We start from the raw sequence: 17,666 nt of genomic DNA, 5'->3' as shown, positions 1-17,666 counted from the left end.
CTAGATTATCTCAAAGGTAGATTTTGAATAGTTTTTCAAAGAAAAGTTAGCGTAGCTTTCCTCTTTTAACATTAGCTTATGTAGCTTGACATCACAGAACACAAAAACATAAAATAAAATATAAGACAAATAGATGTAGCTAAAGTTAGGCTGCATAAAAAACCAACAACATAAAATATCTACTAGGCATGTTTAAATTGAATTAAATAAAACCCTTTGCGCAAAAATAGAGAGTAAAATGCATAATGTTAGAGAGTAAAAGTGCATAGAAAGCCTCGCTACTTTGCTGTAGAAGAAGTGGATGACTAGATACACTTTTTTAAACTTGTGTGCTATCTCTATCGAATAAGGTAGTTTTCGAGAGTTTTTTCAAAGCAAAATTAGCGTAGTGTTCCTCTTTTAAATCTAGATTATCTCAAAAATAGATTTCGAATAGTTTTTCAAAGAAAGGTTAGCGTAGCTTTCCTCTTTTAACATTAGCTTATGTAGCTTGACATCACAGAACACAAAAAGATAAAATAAAATATAAGACAAACGTAAAATGAAAAATAGATGTAGCTTAAGTTAGACTGCATAAAAAACCAACAACATAATAATCTAACAGGTATGTTTAAGTTGAATTAAATAAAACCCTCTGCGCAAATATAGGTATGCTAGAGAGTAAAAAGGCATAAAAAGCCTCGCTACTTTGTTAAAGGTAGTTTTTGAATAGTTTTTCAAAGACAGGTTAGCGTAAATTTCCTCTTTAAAGTTTAGCTTATGTAGCTTGACATCACAAAATATAAAACTCAAAAAGACAAGATAAAATATAAGATAAACGCAAAATAAAATATAGATGAAACTAAAGTTAGGCTGCATAAAAAACCAACAACATAATAATCTACTAGGCATGTTTAAATTGAAATAAATAAAATCGTTTGCGCAAAAATAGCTATGTTAGAGAGTAAAAGTGCATAGAAAGCCTCGCTACTTTGGTGTAAAAGAAGTGGATCACTAGATACAACATTTTAAAATCGTGTGCTATCTCTATCGATTAAGGTGGTTTTCGAAAGTTTTTTCAAAGCAAAAATAGCGTAGTCTTCCTCTTTTAAATCTAGATTATGTCTAAGGTAGTTTTTGAACAGTTTTTCAAAGAAAGGTTAGCGTAGCTTTCCTCTTTTAACATTAGCTTATGTAGCTTGACATCACAAAACACAAAACTCAAAAAGACAAAATAAAATATAAGATAAACGTAAAATAAAATGTAGATGAAGCTAAAGTTAGGCTGCATGAAATAAACGGGTAACAATATTTTTCTATGTATGTTTACATTGAGTTATATAAAATCCTCTGCGCAAATATAGGTATGTTAGAGAGTAAAAGTGCATAAAAAGCCTCGCTACTTTGTTAAAGGTTGTTTTTGAATAGTTTTTCAAAAAAAGGTTAGCGTAGTTTTCCTCTTTTAACATTAGCTTATGTAGCTTGACATCACAAAGCACAAAACTCAAAAAGACAAAATAAAATATAAGATAAACGTAAAATAAAATACAGATGAAGCTAAAGTTAGGCTGCATAAAATAAACGGGTAACAATATTTTTCTATGTATGTTTACATTGAGTTAAATAAAATCCTCTGCGCAAATATAGGTATGTTAGAGAGTAAAAGTGCATAAAAAGCCTCGCTACTTTGTTAAAGGTAGTTTTTGAATAGTTTTTCAAAAAAAAGGTCTTTAAAGTTTAGCTTATGTAGCTTGACATCACAAAACACAAAACTCAAAAAGACAAGATAAAATATAAGATAAACGCAAAACAAAATATAGATGAAACTAAAGTTAGGCTGCATATAAAACCAACAACATAATATTCTACTAGCCTAGTTTTCCTCTTTTAAGTTTAGATTATGTAGCTTGACATCACAAAACGCAAAAAGGCAAGACAAAATACAAGGTAAACGTAAAATAAAGTAGAAGTGAAACAAAAGATAGGTTGCATAAATACAAAAACTGCATTGCCAAAAATAGAATTTGTTGTCTAGAAAGACTTTTTAAAGTTTGTTTCTTTCGTCTATTGACTTAGTGAATCGCGATCTGGTTTTTCTTAGGCGCGCTTGTTTCTTAGTTGTTTTTTTTTGTAAAGAAAGTTTATTCAGACGTTTTTTTTACGCAACTCCTTTAACATTATTTTTAACAAAGTATTCTTTTATACGTGTTTACATTGAAATAAAACCCTTTGCGTAAATAGAGATAAATTAGAGAGCAAAAGCCTCACTACTTTGCAGAAGAAGAATTGGATGGCAAGATACAACTTTTTAAATTCGTGTGCTTTCTCTTTTAAGGTACTTTTTGAATATTTTTTCAAAGAAAAGTTAGCGTAGTTTTCCTCTTTTAAGTTTAGCTTACGCAGCTTGACATCACAAAACGCAAAAACCAATAAGGCATGATAAAATACAAGATAAACGTAAAATAAAATAGAAGTGAAACAAAAGTTAGACACCATAAAAAAAAAACAAACAAAAAAAAAAACATAATATACTTCTATGTATGTTTACATTGAACTTAATAAAATCCTTTGTGTAAATATATGAAAAAATAGAGAGTAAGAGTTCATAAAAAAAGCCTCGCTATTTTGCTGAAGAAGAAATGGATGTCTAGATCTTTTAAAATAAGGAACTTTTTGATTTCTTTTTCCGAAAAATGGTTGGAGCAGTTTTCCTTTTTTAAATTTCACTTATGCAGTTTAACATCACAGAAAATATTAATTTGCTTTTTAACAAACTCTTAAAAACATCAGAAGTAATTCTAAATGCAACTCTATTAAAAGTGTTAACAGAATAACAAAACGACTTTTTTTTTTTTTTAAAGATAAAAAAAGTTTGAACTATCTTTAAATAAGAAATGTGAGAACAGTTTAACAGAACTTCTTGTTTATTATGTATTTAGCGAAACAGATAAATATATTTGCAAAAGCATAGAGAAAACAAACTACACAAAAGGCCCATCTTTATTGCCAAACTGAACAAACTTTTCTAAACTACATAAATGGTCTCACTATATTGCCATATTGAACAAACTTTTCTAAACTACCCTCTTTTTGAATTTTTAGCTTCATGTTTTTAATTTTGTCTTTAATATGGCTTCGGTAGGAGTACTTTTGCAAGACATGAATGAGCTTGTCACTGCTATGATTTGCCAAGATGCCAAGGTAATCTTTGTACGAGCAACTTGAGCTTACATCTGTAAACACGTCTTGCAAGATGTATGCCAACACTAAAGCTGCACATCGAGGAAAACTTCTGGTGTTGAACCATTCGTTGTGGCCAGGGCAAGCATTCAGCTTTTCAACTATTTCATCTAAAATTTTACAAACTCAAGTCATAACACAAAGAGATTAAATCGAATATTCATTTGGTTCTGAAGCATGACAAGATTAATTTTGTTTTTTTATTTGTTTTTTTTGTTGACCTTATTGTTTGCACTGATAGCAATAACTGGTTTTTGAAAGATTACCTAATTGGCATTGGCTAACTTCTGCTTTGTTTTCCTTTGTTCTTGGCTGAGTTGATCCTGAAATAAAATAAAACCATGTTCATTTTTCTAATTCATAAAAAAACCATCAACAGTTTCTAAGTGTTAGAGATAATAACAAGCTGTGCATGATTTCTAACGGTGATGTTTCTAACTTCATCATTAGAAATCGGGTAGACACAACTTTCTAAAAGTGCACTTAGCAATGATGGCTAGTTTTTATTAACAGTTAACCATCTGAAATTGTGCAAGAAGAGGTTTGTGTTTATATATGTTTGTATAAATTAGGTTTTACATTACCGATGTGTTCTTGAGTAAAAGATGGCATTTCCAACTTGATTTTTTTTCTTCTTGGATCTTTTACTTCTAAAACATAATCAGTTTTAGTATCATTCACTTGTGTAAACATTTAAGCAATCACAGAATTAGTCCTGCAACAAATACATACACACTTCTGTGTTGTTTTTTTTGTTTTTTTTTTTGTTTTTTTTATTGTTTTTCTTTTTTTTTTTTTTTTTTACAGCTTTAACAATAACAATAGGGCAAGGAGTTAATTTGGGCATTTTTATTTTTTGAAAGCGTGTTGAGATTTGCATAAAAATCAAAAATCAAAAAGAATTTACCTCTGGATGTACAAGCAAGACTTTGGCTAAATAGACTACCAACAGATTGAACAGCACCAGGTGAGGGCTGTTTTTCAAGAACAGTACCAGCCTGTTGGACTGGAACAGCTGAAAGAAACAAACTGGGTTTGGCCATCGTTTGCTGACGAGCAACAAGATTAGGAGCCAGAGGAACAGAAAAGACCTCTTTTGAAGGATTAAAAACAACTTGCAGAGAAGGAGCAACATGAACAGGTTTGGCAACCACTTGCTTATGAGCAGGTTCAAGAAGAGCAGGTTCAAGAAGAGCAGGTTCAAGAAGAGCAGCTTCAGGAGGAGCATGGAAAACACGTGTGACAGCCATAAGATTATCTTGCTGTGAAGCAACATTAGACACTGTTTCCAGCAGAACAGAAAAGACCTCTTTTGAAGGACTGAAAGCAACTTGTTGAGCAGGAGCAGCAGAAACAGGTTTGGCAACCACTTGCTCACTAAAGTAAACTGGAGAAAGTTGTGCATGGTGTTCAATAAAATCCGGTTCATCAGGAAATAATGTTAATGCAAGAGGAGAACAAGCTGTGCCAACAGGAACAGCTAGAGTCTGATCTACATCCATACAAACAGCTTGTTCATTAGGAACTAGTTGTGCAAGAGCAGAGGATAGTTCAAGAACTGGACCAGCGATTGTTTGTTCAGAAGGAACAGACGAAACAGGAGTTGAGCTAGGTTCACACAAGAAATCTACAACATGTTCGTTGCTGTCCTCTAAAGGAGCATTGTTTTCTACAGCTGGAGAAAATGGAACCACTGTGGTACAACCGAAAGTAGCAGCACATTCTTCAGAGTCAGAACCGGAGTCTGAATCTTCCTCAAAAATGTCCTCAACATCATGAAAACCGTACTCCTCTGCATTAGTTCGGAGCCAGTCCATCACATCCTTCTCCTCCCTCCTTTGGTGGTCTCTCAGACTTTTCAACAGTCAAAGACTCTATGACTCCGAAGGACTGTCCGATGCCCAGGGCAAAGCGCAACTCCTCTGCAGCGTTCCACTGGGACACATAAAAGCTATCCATTGTGTGTCTGCTGTGCTTCATGTAGAGTGTAGCAAACCGCTCGCGATCTTCTTTGCTGTTGTTGGCAAAGTAAGTGGCTATCGAACCGCGAATGCAAGTGGGAGTAAGACGCTTCATGGGAATGTTTACTTGGCTTTTTCTGAAGCAGGACGTCAGGCTAGAGGTGATAGCAGAGGAACCCATCTGGTAAACAGGCACTCTAGTTGCACCTAGTGTCACACCTTCGTCTTTGTTGGCTCTCACCGAAGGAAAAAGGGGCCTGTAGCAGTCGCTCAACTCCAAAACAGTCTTGGTGTCTGCAGCCATGTAGTGAGAGTCGTTGACAAGAAGGTCTCTGTATCTCAGCAAATAAATATCGATCAACACTTTCAAGTCGTTCGGCACTAGAATGTTTTTGGCTCCGTACTTGTATGCTGTTTTGTAGCGCTCTTGCACAATGCAATATCCACACTCACTCTTCTCAGCAGCCATGTAGTCTCTAATGTTTAAAAGAGCAATGTTAGATTTTCTTAAACTGTTAATTACAGTGACAGAGAGCAGAAGATGGTTTCGTAGAGACACAGCATTGTCTCTAGTCAGCGGAAGAGACGCCTTTCTAATCGATTCCACTAAGTCTCTTACGTATGCAGACTTGCCATATTCGGTCAGCAAACTGACATTGATGATGTTGATGCTTTTTCTTCTTTTCACAAGGCTCCTCCTCAAAGAACGAAAGGGCCTCAGCACTTTTCGCAACTCATCCACCTTGCAGCGCAAACGTCGGATGGCCTCATGAGAAAGTCCGAAATAGACGTTTCTGGCTTCACTGAAACGAAACAGGAGACAAAGGGAGACGAGGCGGTTGTACAACGTGTGACAAGACATGGCTTTTGTTTGGTCAAGTTCACTCAGCTTGGAATTGAGCTGAATTTTCTTAAAGTGCAAGGAGAAGTATCTATCCTCCAAAACATTGGAATTGGTGAGGGCGTTTGGGTGCAGCGTCAACGTGCTGTCACAACAAGTCAATATTTCCACAACTGCATTTTTGTAGATCTTTGCTTGTGACCAAGTGTTGTTGTTGGCTACCACAAGCCACTTTTCAAAGTCTCTGAAGAGCTCATCTGCTGACTGGTAATAAAAGTGAAAAGCATCTTTGTCCAGCTGAAACAAGAGTCTCTTTTCTTCGGTCAAGACATAGGAGCTGGAAACCAAGTGCTCTAAGGAATCGAAATCAGAGTCAAGGACGGATTCGGTGTTCAGCTCTTTGTTTTCTACAGAGGTGCATTGGTTTGCAGAAGGAGCCTCGGACGAACCAGCAACTGGTGAGGGCAAGCTTAAAAGAGGATCAGAGGAAAGAACCGGAGAAGAAAAAGAGGAGGAAGGCCCAGGAGCAGAGGATGCAGAGCCTGATGCAGACGCTTGTTCAGCTACTGGCTTAATACCAAAGAAGGCAGGTCGAATAAATTGAGGGACATAGAGCTTCTCGTTGTCGTATCGCTTTGCCTCTGCAATCTTTTGTTTGATCATCTTGGAATCGTAGAAATGAGTCTCTTTCAAGTGTATGTCCAGTCGGTCGTAATACTTCCAACATTGCAAACAGGGGTAAGGTTTTGGACAGCCGGACTTGCGTTCGAGACGAGCATGCTGAAACTTCCTGACCATTGCAGAGTAAAAGATGGAAGCTTCATCCAAAGTCCAAGAATGATCTTTTTTAGTCAAGTGTCTTTTAATGCTTGTGGACGAATGTTTGCACAAAGGCATCGGACAGCTAACAGCGTACCTCTTCTTGGTACCATAGAAAGGTACAACCCTGTTTACGGAGCCACACGCTGCAACTAATGCGGCCCTGACTTTGTTTTTGAGCTTTAAGTCTCTCTGTTCTTGTGACTGCTTTCTTTTCTTTTTTTTTGCTTTAGAGTTTGGAGAAGAAGCAACAACAGAGTTGTTTTCTTGTGAAGAAGACATGTTCAGGTGTTTGTTTGCAACGGTTTTTGCTAAAAAAAGGAAACCAGTCAGTGAGAGTTTTTTTCTTCTGCCTGCATCCAATCCTGGAATGTTTACAACTGCAGGGAAGAGCTGTGTTTTTTCGAATCCTCTGCAAAAGAGAAAAAAAGAAAGAAAAGAGAGCAACAAGAAGAAACAAAGTTTCCACTAGCAAATGAAAAAGAATGAGAGCAACTAGCATTACATGCATGGTGGCAGCAGTGATTGCTATTATGAGAAGGAGAATGAGAAAAAAAAAAAGAAAAAGAAAAGAAACAAATAAATAAAGAGATGGAGTTTGAGAGGATCTCGCAACCATATGACTCAAAGAAAGAAACTGTGTTGAAAAAAGGCAAGAGAGGGCAAATAGAACTTGCTAACAAGGACAAATGACAGACATAACTACAACAGTAACAACTCTCATTGCAAGCATAATAACAACAGCATCAGCATCACTGACTCAGAGAGTGTTGACATAACAAAAAAGAAAACAAAAGTACAAGCCAAGTGGGGGAACATTAACAAACACTCATTGCAACTATAACAACAACAACAACAGCAACAGCATCACTGACTCAGAGGGTATTGATAAAAAAAAACAAGCAAAACAAAAACAAACAAAAAAACAAATAAAAAAACAAAACAAGCAAATTGGGTGAACAGTAACAACTCTCATTGCAAGCATAATAACAACAACAGCATCAGCATCAGCATCACTGACTCAGAGAGTGTTGACAAAATAAAATAGACAATAAGCAAGCAAAGTGGGTGAACAGTAACAACTCTCACTGCAAGCATAATAACAACAACAGCATCAGCATCAGCATCACTGACTCAGAGAGTGTTGATAAAATAAAACAGATTATAAACAAACAAAGTGGGTGAACAGTAACAGCTCTCATTGAAAGCATAATAACAACAACAGCATCAGCAACAGCATCACTAACTCAGAGGATATATAAAAAAACAAACAAACAAACAAACAAAACAAAAACAAAAAAAAACAAGCAAAGTGGCTGAACAGTAACAGCTATCATTGCAAGTAAAATAACAACAACAGCATCAGCAACATCATCACTGACTCAGAGAGTGGTGATAAAATAAAACAGATTAAAAAACAAGCAAAGTGGCTAAACAGTAACAACTATAAATACAAGTAAAATGACAAAAGCAGCAACAGCATCACTAACTCGCAGGGTGTTGATAAAAAAAAAAGCAACAAACAAACAAAGCAAGCAAAGTGGGTGAACATTAACACTCATTGCAACTATAATAACACCAACAGCAACAGCATCAGTGACTCAAAGGGTGTTGATAAACAAAAACAAAGGCACAAACAAAACAAGCAGAGTGGGGGAACATTAACAACACTTATTGCAAGCATAATAACAACAACAGCATCAGCATCTCTGACTCAGAGAGTGTTGATAAAATAAAATAGATTATAAACATGCCAAGTTTGTGAACATTAACAAACACTCATTGCAACTATAACAACGACTACAGCAACAGCATCACTTACTCAGAGAGTGTTGAGAAAAAAAACAACAAAAAAAACAAAAACAAAACAAAACAGAAAACAGAAGTACAAGCCAAGTGGGGGAACATTAACAAACACTCATTGCAACTAAAACAACAACAACAGCAACAGCATCACTTGCTCAGAGGATATTGATAAAAAAAACAAACAAACAAACAAACAAAACAAGCAAAGTGGCTGAACAGTAACAGCTATCATTGCAAGTAAAATAACAACAACAGCATCAGCAACATCATCACTGACTCAGAGAGTGGTGATAAAATAAAACAGATTAAAAAACAAGCAAAGTGGCTGAACAGTAACAACTATAAATACAAGTAAAATGACAAAAGCAGCAACAGCATCACTAACTCGCAGGGTGTTGATAAAAAAAAAAGCAACAAACAAACAAAGCAAGCAAAGTGGGTGAACATTAACACTCATTGCAACTATAATAACACCAACAGCAACAGCATCAGTGACTCAAAGGGTGTTGATAAACAAAAACAAAGGCACAAACAAAACAAGCAGAGTGGGTGAACATTAACAACACTTATTGCAAGCATAATAAACAACAACAGCATCAGCATCACTGACTCAGAGAGTGTTGATAAAATAAAATAGATTATAAACATGCCAAGTTTGTGAACATTAACAAACACTCATTGCAACTATAACAACAACAACAGCAACAGCATCACTTGCTCAGAGGATATTGATAAAAAAAACAAACAAACAAACAAACAAAACAAGCAAAGTGGCTGAACAGTAACAGCTATCATTGCAAGTAAAATAACAACAACAGCATCAGCAACATCATCACTGACTCAGAGTGTGGTGATAAAATAAAACAGATTAAAAAACAAGCAAAGTGGCTGAACAGTAACAACTATAAATACAAGTAAAATGACAAAAGCAGCAACAGCATCACTAACTCGCAGGGTGTTGATAAAAAAAAAAGCAACAAACAAATAAAGCAAGCAAAGTGGGTGAACATTAACACTCATTGCAACTATAATAACACCAACAGCAACAGCATCAGTGACTCAAAGGGTGTTGATAAAGAAAAACAAAAGCACAAACAAAACAAGCAAAGTGGGTGAACATTAACAACACTTATTGCAAGCACAATAACAACAACAGCATCAGCATCACTGACTCAGAGAGTGTTGATAAAACAAAATAGATTATAAACAAGCCAAGTTGGTGAACATTAACAAACACTCATTGCAACTGTAATAAGAACAACAGCAACAGCATCACTGACACAAAGGGTGTTGATAAACAAAAACAAAAACACAAGCAAAGTGGGTGAACATTAACAACACTCATTGCAACTATAACAACAACAACAGCAACAGCATCACTGGCTCAAAGGGTGTTGATAAAATAAAGAAACAAAAACAAAACAAGCAAAGTGGGTGAACAGTAACAACTCCCATTGCAAGCATAATAACGACAACAGCAACAGCAACACCATCACTGACTCAGAGAGTGTTGATAAAATAAAATAGATTATAAACAAGCCAAGTGGGGGAACATTAACAAACACTCATTGCAACTGTAACAACAACAACAGCAACAGCATCACTTACTCAGAGAGTGTTTATAAATAAAACAAAAAACAAAAACAAGAAACAAAAATACAAGCCAAGTGGGTGATTACTAACAGCGCTAACAGCAGCAACAACAGTGTCTTTAGAAACAACAAACAAGTACAACAGCAACAACTGCTTTTACAGAGTATAACAATAACAACAACATGGCACTAACAACAACAAAAGGGTTGGAATAAAAACCTGTAGGCAAAAGGAGAGCTGCATTCAGACAAGATCGATTACAAAGAGGCTCTTCTTTAGGACAGAGGAGAAACTGCTTTTGAGGGACAGAGGGACTTTTGTTGTTGTTGTTGTTGTTGTGCAGAAACCAACAAACTTTTATTGAACCGAATATAACCGAATATAACCGAAAGTCTTGTTTGCTTCTGTTTTGTGCCATCAAGAAGGGAAAACAAAACATCACAAAACAAACGAAGCAAACGAAACAAACAAACAAACGAACGAAACAAACAAAAAAACGATTAAATAAATAAACAAACAAACGAAACAAACAAACAAACAAAAACAAATAGGAAAAACAGAAAACGCAGTACCGAAACCTCGCCATTTTTATCCTTCCTCGAGCTTTCTTTGGGCGCCAAAGACCGAGAAAGTTGAGCAAACGTGACGTTGAGGGGGGGGGGGGGGGGTACTTAAGGCCAGCAGACCGACCAATGGCAAGCTTAGGAGAGACCCACGTGAATGTTACATTTTCTTTCTATGTACGCTGAATCCGCTCAAAGTCTGGAATTTCCAGCATTCACGTGTCATCACTCCAGCCACCAGATTGGCCCACACTTTGCACACTTTCAAGACTAGAACTTCACTTAATCACAAATTGAGCCAAAAAAAAACTAAGTCTCGCATGGCGACAACTTTTCCAAAAGCAAACAAAGGCAAACAAAGGCAAACGAAGGCAAACGAAGAAAAAACAAAAACAAGTAAACAAAAACAAAACCGAAAAGGGAGAGAGAGAGCAAGTCGACTCATTTCTTTCGACTGCCTTAAACGAGAAGTCTAAAACGTTTAAAAGTTGAAAACTAAGTTTTTTAAATGAACTGCACCGAAAAAACTTTACGACAGTTTAGCTGGTTAAAAACGCAGAGGAAAATATTTTATAAAATTTAAGCGTTCTAAAGATGTCCATTTTTGTTTTTGTTTTTTTTTTATTTTGGTTTGTTTCTGGTTTGCTTCTTTTTTTTTTTTTAAATTCTAGCGATCGAGCATATTTGAACGGTTTCATCAACCTGTTGGCGCACGTGCTCGAGAGCTAGAACTTTGATTGCTTTTGTTGTTGAGAATTGAGAATGTCCGAGCAGGTTTTTTTATCGATTTCATCGCTTGTGGCGAGGCAAAAATCAAAACGCTTTTTGGACGAAAGAAAGGAGATTAAAAGGAAAAAAGAGAAGAAAAAAAAAAACAAAAAAATAGGTTATGTGTCATAAACATTTATTTTCTCACGCGATGACGTCTAGTTTTGTTAGAGTAATTAAAATATGGTATCAAGTTTGTAATTTCTATCTTATTTTTAGTTACGGATAATTGCCAATTATGTCACGTTTAGTATACACAACGCTGTTTTCTTAATAGCAATATGATACAAACAAGTTATAAAAAAAAAAAGCGTTCGCTCGATCTTCCTTAGTCAGTTGAACAAAAAGAAATTTTCACAACATATGATTGATTTGGTTGTCCTAGCAAGCTGTTTTAGCAAACGACTAGAGGTTGCAACTGTTGTTCATTGAAAACGAAAAATCTAGCGTCAGCAAGAAATTTTTGAATACATAATGTACACAAAAGTGGCACTAACAAATGAAAATGTAAAAAAAAATGTTTACCTTGATGCCAGACTCGCAGAGATGTTGTCGCTCGTTGCTATCGACTGCGAACAGCTTTGTTGTTTTTCGAAGTGCCTCTTCACTCTACTTATAGCCGAAGTTTTGGCTTCGAAAAAAAATACGAACGTCGTTAAGCTCAACGAGCTGCTTTAATTGTTGTTCGTGCGAAAACGAAATGCTTAAACGGATAAAAGTGTTGGCGTAATTACACTTTTCGACCGCGATGCAGTTTGTCAACAACTCTAGCGTACTTTTTTGGCTCGTGGAGCAAAAAAGCCTCATGATAATAGCAAAGGCTTAAAATGTCTTAACATGTCAGCAAAGGCTTAATATGCTTAATAAACTGTGGGTTAAGTTTTTGCGGTGCAGCTCATTAACAACTTAATTTGCAACTTGCTGGCACAAGCAAACGTTTATGACTTCTCGTTTAAGACAGTTGAGCGAAATCAGTCGACTCACTCATTCTCCCTTTTCTGTTTTGTTTTTGTTTTGTTTTTTTGTTTTTGTTTTTGTTTGTTTTTTTTTCTTTGTTTGTCTTTTGTTTAAAATGTAAAAAACTCGAAAGGAAAGTTGTTGCTTTGTTTGCTTATTGAAAGTTTTCGCCAGTTGCAAGACTTAGTTTTGTTTTTGTTTACTTATTAAAATATCGAGGAAAATATTTGAGGACATCGCATTCTAAAGGTGCCTTTTTAATAAAACATCTAACGATTTAGCTTTTAACGTTATGCTCAAAAGAATGCCCGTTTCGGTTTCTTTTTTCTTTTTTTTTTTTTTTTTTTCCTTTGTTTCAATTGGGCAGAGTGCTCATTTGAGCAGCCCGCCCATGATCCAAAATTAGGACTTTTCTACGAGATACTTTTCATGGACTGTTGTAATTTCAGCAGACCAACACAGTGACTAGTTGGTAGTGTGTGTTAGTTCCGCTTTCATTCACGGTTGAGCGGACCTGTTCGATTACTCGAACATTGGTCACGTCTGGAACGTGAGAATGCTAGAGTGCGTTTTACTAACAATTTTATCGCTTGTGGCCAGGAAAGCAAAACTTTCCGTTTTTGTCTTTTGCATTCTAAAGGTGCCTTCTTAATAAAACCTCTAACGATTTAGCTTTTAACGTTATGCTTAAAAGAATGCCCGTTTCGATTTCATTTTTTTTTTCTGTTTGTTTTTGTTTTTGTTTTTTTTTTCAATTCGGCATTTTAAGGGTGCCTTTATAACAAGATCTAACGATATAGCGTTTAATGTTGTGCTCAAAAAAAAAAAAAGTGCCTTTTATATCTCTCAATGGTCTCCAACGATAAAACTGCCGACCAATCGCAACGATTAAACAGCCGACCAATGGCAGCTCAATAGTCTCCAAACATGAAACTGCCGACCAATGGCAGCTCAGTGGTTTGAGAAGTGAGATCATTCGATTTCGTTTTATTATCTCCAGTTTGAACTAGTGCTTGGCTTTTATAAAAATTGTCAAATTTTGCCAAGCAAATCTTATACGAAACGCTACTTTGATGTCAAACCTTCGTTACTCCCTATTCCCTTCTAGCGGAGGGCCGGCTAAAAGCTAGAAAAAAAGAGAGAAGGAAACTTTTTTCTTTTTTTCTTTATCTTTTTTTTTTTTTTTTTTTAAGAGGGGTAGGGGTGGGGGGGGGGGGGGGGAAGGAGTAAGAGAATTACGGGGTTAGGATTGGAGGGGGATGAGGTTACGGTTTGGAAGCCTGGGGACAATGAAAAATTGCGTTCGTATAGTGTCCACGAGGGGCGTCCTTCGGTTGTAACGTGCCGCTAGGTGCACGCGTCTAGTAGTTTCGTTGCATCGACCTAGAGGAGTTCTCCGAAAGGTCTTGCGCTTTGGGCTCGGGCAAACGGCCTGCATCCATTGTAAACACGGTCTCTGCCGTTAGAAAATCGTTAACCAGGCTTTTGTGAGCTTTAACAACCATCCCTTTGAGTTTAAAACGAACGTTTCCCCAAAAGCCATTCGAGATGGAGGTACTCACGGAGGTTTGTTACGGTAACAACCCTGTGGTTTGCCATCTTCTTTCTTTCCGCAGCGTCGCAAACGGATCGGCCGGTCTCTTAGGTGACGAAAAAACGTCTGATCTCTCGACTGGAATGCTTAACGTACTAAGATTAGAAGAGTTAGTACTAAGAGTCGCATCTGGCCGCCGTAATTTTCTTCGATGATGTACTTGAAAATTTCGTGACGTCGTTTTCAAAGCTCTAGGGTCGATTTTAACCTTCGACCTTAAAGTCGATTTTAGCCTTCGGTGTGGCTCTGTACAACTTTTGCGGTGAAAAAGCTTGCGCGGAGTCTACAGTTGTATTTAGCCGACAGACGCTGGCAACGCAGAAACAGAATGACTCTTGGGCGGCGCAAACCGAGCGTTCAGCAAATTTCTAGCATTTTACGTCAAAGCGGACAATCTGCACGACAAATAAAGCTAACTTTCTCGTTGCAACAGTTAGTCACTGGACGTTGGACGAGTGTGTACAGCTGTTTTGCGTCGAAAGCCGACCGGTGGTCGGATGCGACTCTTCTTTTCATTCGAAAATCAGAACCTGGCCATCAGTCGTGTATCACCATCGAATGCTTAATGTAGTGATTTCTCGAAACGACAAAAGCTTGTAAAACAAACAGCTTCGCTGTACTGTTGCCTAGTATGTTAACGGATGGCCAGGAACAACCTTGGTCTGTAAAGAATGAGTTCGTTTTTCCATTCGAGGCACTAATTACTGCAGTTTTAAAAGTCACCTAAAGTATAAGCTCATCTCTCCATTCAAGAAAAACAAGCATCAGAGTTTCGGAAAGTTTGCATGCACGACACCACCATCGATGATACTTAAACAAACAGAAAATGAATTGCAAAACAGAACCACTGAATTGCAAAACATAACAACGGACAGCTTGTAAAAAGCATGGTGATGAGCTTCTTCAATCCAATCAAGGAACCAAGCATCACAGTTTCGGCAATGGTGCATGTGCAAATCAGCAAACTGTGATACTTAATCAAACAACTTCACTGTTTTGCTTAGTTTAAGAACGGATGGCTAAGAACAACCTCGTTAGTGAGTATGAAGTCATCTCTTCATTCAAGGAATTAATAATCAGAGTTTTAGAAGTCTCTTACGTGCGATACTACTATCAACGGTACTTAATCAAACAGCCTCTCAGAATGGCCTAGTTTGAGAACGGAAGGCTAGGAACAACCTTAGTAGTGGGTCATCAGTTCAACTTTTCATTCAAGGAATTAAGCATCTAAAATCTGAAAAATAAAAAGAAGAGCTCTTTGTTAGAAGTTCTTATTTTTATTTTTCCTCAACTTCTATTTCTTTTCTTTTTTTCTTTTTTTTTTTTAATGATAGTTTTTCTTTTTTTTTTATCTATTTTGTTCGTTTAAATTAATACAACAGGCGTTTTAGGTCGTTTCTGTAACATTATTTAACACTTTAAATTGTAATAAATATTTGAACTGAAGAAAATCCTTTTCGTAACGTTAAAATGTCATAAGAACATTTCATCTTTACCAAATACGCTTGTAAAAATAGTTTCACTTTTAAAGTTTGTTGTATATGTCTTTTAATTTAGTGAATCGCAATTTGGATTCTCTTAGGCGCACATCTACTTTAGTTGCTTTTTCTTAAAGAAAGGTCACCAGAGTTATCTTACACAGCTCCTGCAGCATAATCTTTAACAAAATACTCTTTTGAAAAGTTTTACATTGAAATAAACAAAAGCCATTTGCGTAAATAGAGATAAATTAGAGAATAAAAAGTGCATAAACGCCTCGCTACTTTGATGAAGAAGAAACGGATGACTAGATGCAACTTTTTAATTTCGCGTGCTATCTCTTTCGATTAAGGTACTTTTTGAATATTTTTTCAAAGAAATGTTAGCGTAGTTTTCCTTTTTTAAATTTAAATCATGTTTAAAGGTAGTTTTTGAATGTTTTTTCAAAGAAATGTTAGCGTAGTTTTCATCTATTAAATCTAAATCATGTTTAAAGGTAGTTTTCGAATATTTTTTCAAAGAAAAGTTAGCGTAGGTTTCCTCTTTTAGATCTAGCTTATGTTTAAGGTAGTTTTTGAGTATTTTTTCAAAGAAAAGTTAGCGTAGTTTTCCTCTTTTAGATCTAGCTTATGTTTAAGGTAGTTTTTGAGTATTTTTTCAAAGAAAAGTTAGCATAGTTTTCCTCTTTTGGATATAGCTTATGTTTAAGGTAGTTTTTAAATATTTTTTTAAAGAAAAGTTAGCGTAGTTTTCCTCCTTTAGATCTAGCTTTATAATTCAGGTAGTTTTTGAATATTTTTTCAAATAAAAATTAGCAAAGTTTAGCTTATTTAGCATGACATCACAAAATACTAAACTCAAAAAGGCAAGATAAAGTATAAGATAAACGTAAAATAAGATATAGATGAAACAAATGTTAGGCTGCATAAAATCTAAAACTGCATTGCCTATCATAAACACAAACGTCTAGTAAGAGCTTTTAAAGTTCGTTCTTTTCGTCTTTTAATTTGGTGAATCGCGATTTGAATTTTCTAAAGCGCACATGCCTCTCAGTTGCTTTTTTCTTAAGGAAAGGTCACCAGAGTTTTTTTACGCAGCTCCTGCAGCATAATCTTTAACAAAATACTCTTTTGTATATCATTACACAGAAATAAACAAAAACCATTTGCGTAAACAGAGATAAATTAGAACTCAAAAGTGCATAAAAAGCCTCGCTACTTTGCTATAGAAGAAGTGGATGACTAGATACAACTTTGTAAATTCGTGTACTACCTCGATGGATTAAGGTATTTTTCGAAAGTTTTTTTAAAGCAAAAATAGCGCAGTCTTCCTCTTTTAAATCTACCTTATGTCTAAGGCAGTTTTTGAATAGATTTTCAAAGAAAGGTTAGCGTAGTTTTCCACTTTTAAGTTTAGCTTATGTAGCTTGACAAAACAACACACAAAAAGACAAGATAAAATATCAGATAAACGTAAAATAAAATATAAATGAAACTAAAGTTAGGCTGCATAAAAAACAAACAACTTAATAATCTACTAGACATGTTTAAGTTGAATTAAGTAAAGTCCTTTGCGCAAATTTGGGTAAATAAGAGATTAAAAGTCCATAAAAAGCCTCGATACTTTGCTGAAGAAGAAGATGACTATATGCAACTTTTTAAAATCGTGAGCTATCTATATCGATTTAGGTCCTTTTTGAGTACTTTTTCAATGAGAAGTTAGCGCAGTTTTCCTCTTTTAAGATTGGATCATGAAGCTTGACATAACAAAACACAAAACTAACAAAGGCAAGACAAAATATAAGGTAAACGCAATATAAAATATAGATGAAATTAAAGTTAGGCTGCATAAAATAAACGGGTAACAATACTCTTCTATGTATATTTACATTGAGTTAAATAAAATCCTTTGCGCAAATATAGGTATGTTAGAGAGTAAAAGTGCATAAAAAGCCTCGCTACATTGCTGTAGAAGAAGTGGATGACTAGATACAAACTTTTAAATTTGTGTGCTGTCTCTATCGAATAAGGTAGTTTTCGAAAGTTTTTTCAAAGCAAAAATAGCGC

The 17,666-nt window shown here is 35.7% G+C and overlaps 2 protein-coding genes across 2 annotated transcripts; both read right to left on the bottom strand.

The window, feature by feature from the left end:
- Window positions 1–2,907: 2,907 nt before the first annotated feature.
- On the bottom strand, window positions 2,908–5,019 carry LOC149892606 (uncharacterized). Its single transcript, XM_090080084.1, has 4 exons — window positions 4,127–5,019; window positions 3,804–3,869; window positions 3,486–3,542; window positions 2,908–3,329 (listed from the first exon to the last, which is right to left on the bottom strand). Exons 1-4 carry the CDS (start codon window positions 4,719–4,721, stop codon window positions 3,010–3,012), a joined length of 1,038 nt encoding a protein of 345 aa, XP_089936210.1. The 5' UTR covers window positions 4,722–5,019; the 3' UTR covers window positions 2,908–3,009.
- On the bottom strand, window positions 5,017–10,883 carry LOC149892605 (uncharacterized). The gene is made up of 2 exons (XM_090078143.1): window positions 10,812–10,883; window positions 5,017–7,151 (listed from the first exon to the last, which is right to left on the bottom strand). The coding sequence occupies exon 2, from the start codon at window positions 7,120–7,122 to the stop codon at window positions 5,017–5,019; it is 2,106 nt and encodes a 701-aa protein (XP_089934269.1). The 5' UTR covers window positions 7,123–7,151; window positions 10,812–10,883.
- Window positions 10,884–17,666: the final 6,783 nt, after the last annotated feature.

This window comes from Hydra viridissima, unplaced genomic scaffold (assembly GCF_058129835.1).
Source record: "Hydra viridissima isolate aposymbiotic clone 2 unplaced genomic scaffold, HvirCarnegie_v1 scaffold_2, whole genome shotgun sequence".
Lineage (NCBI taxonomy): Eukaryota > Metazoa > Cnidaria > Hydrozoa > Anthoathecata > Hydridae > Hydra > Hydra viridissima.
The sequence above is the reverse complement of the archived record's forward strand: the minus strand, read 5'-3'. Positions and strand labels throughout refer to the sequence as shown.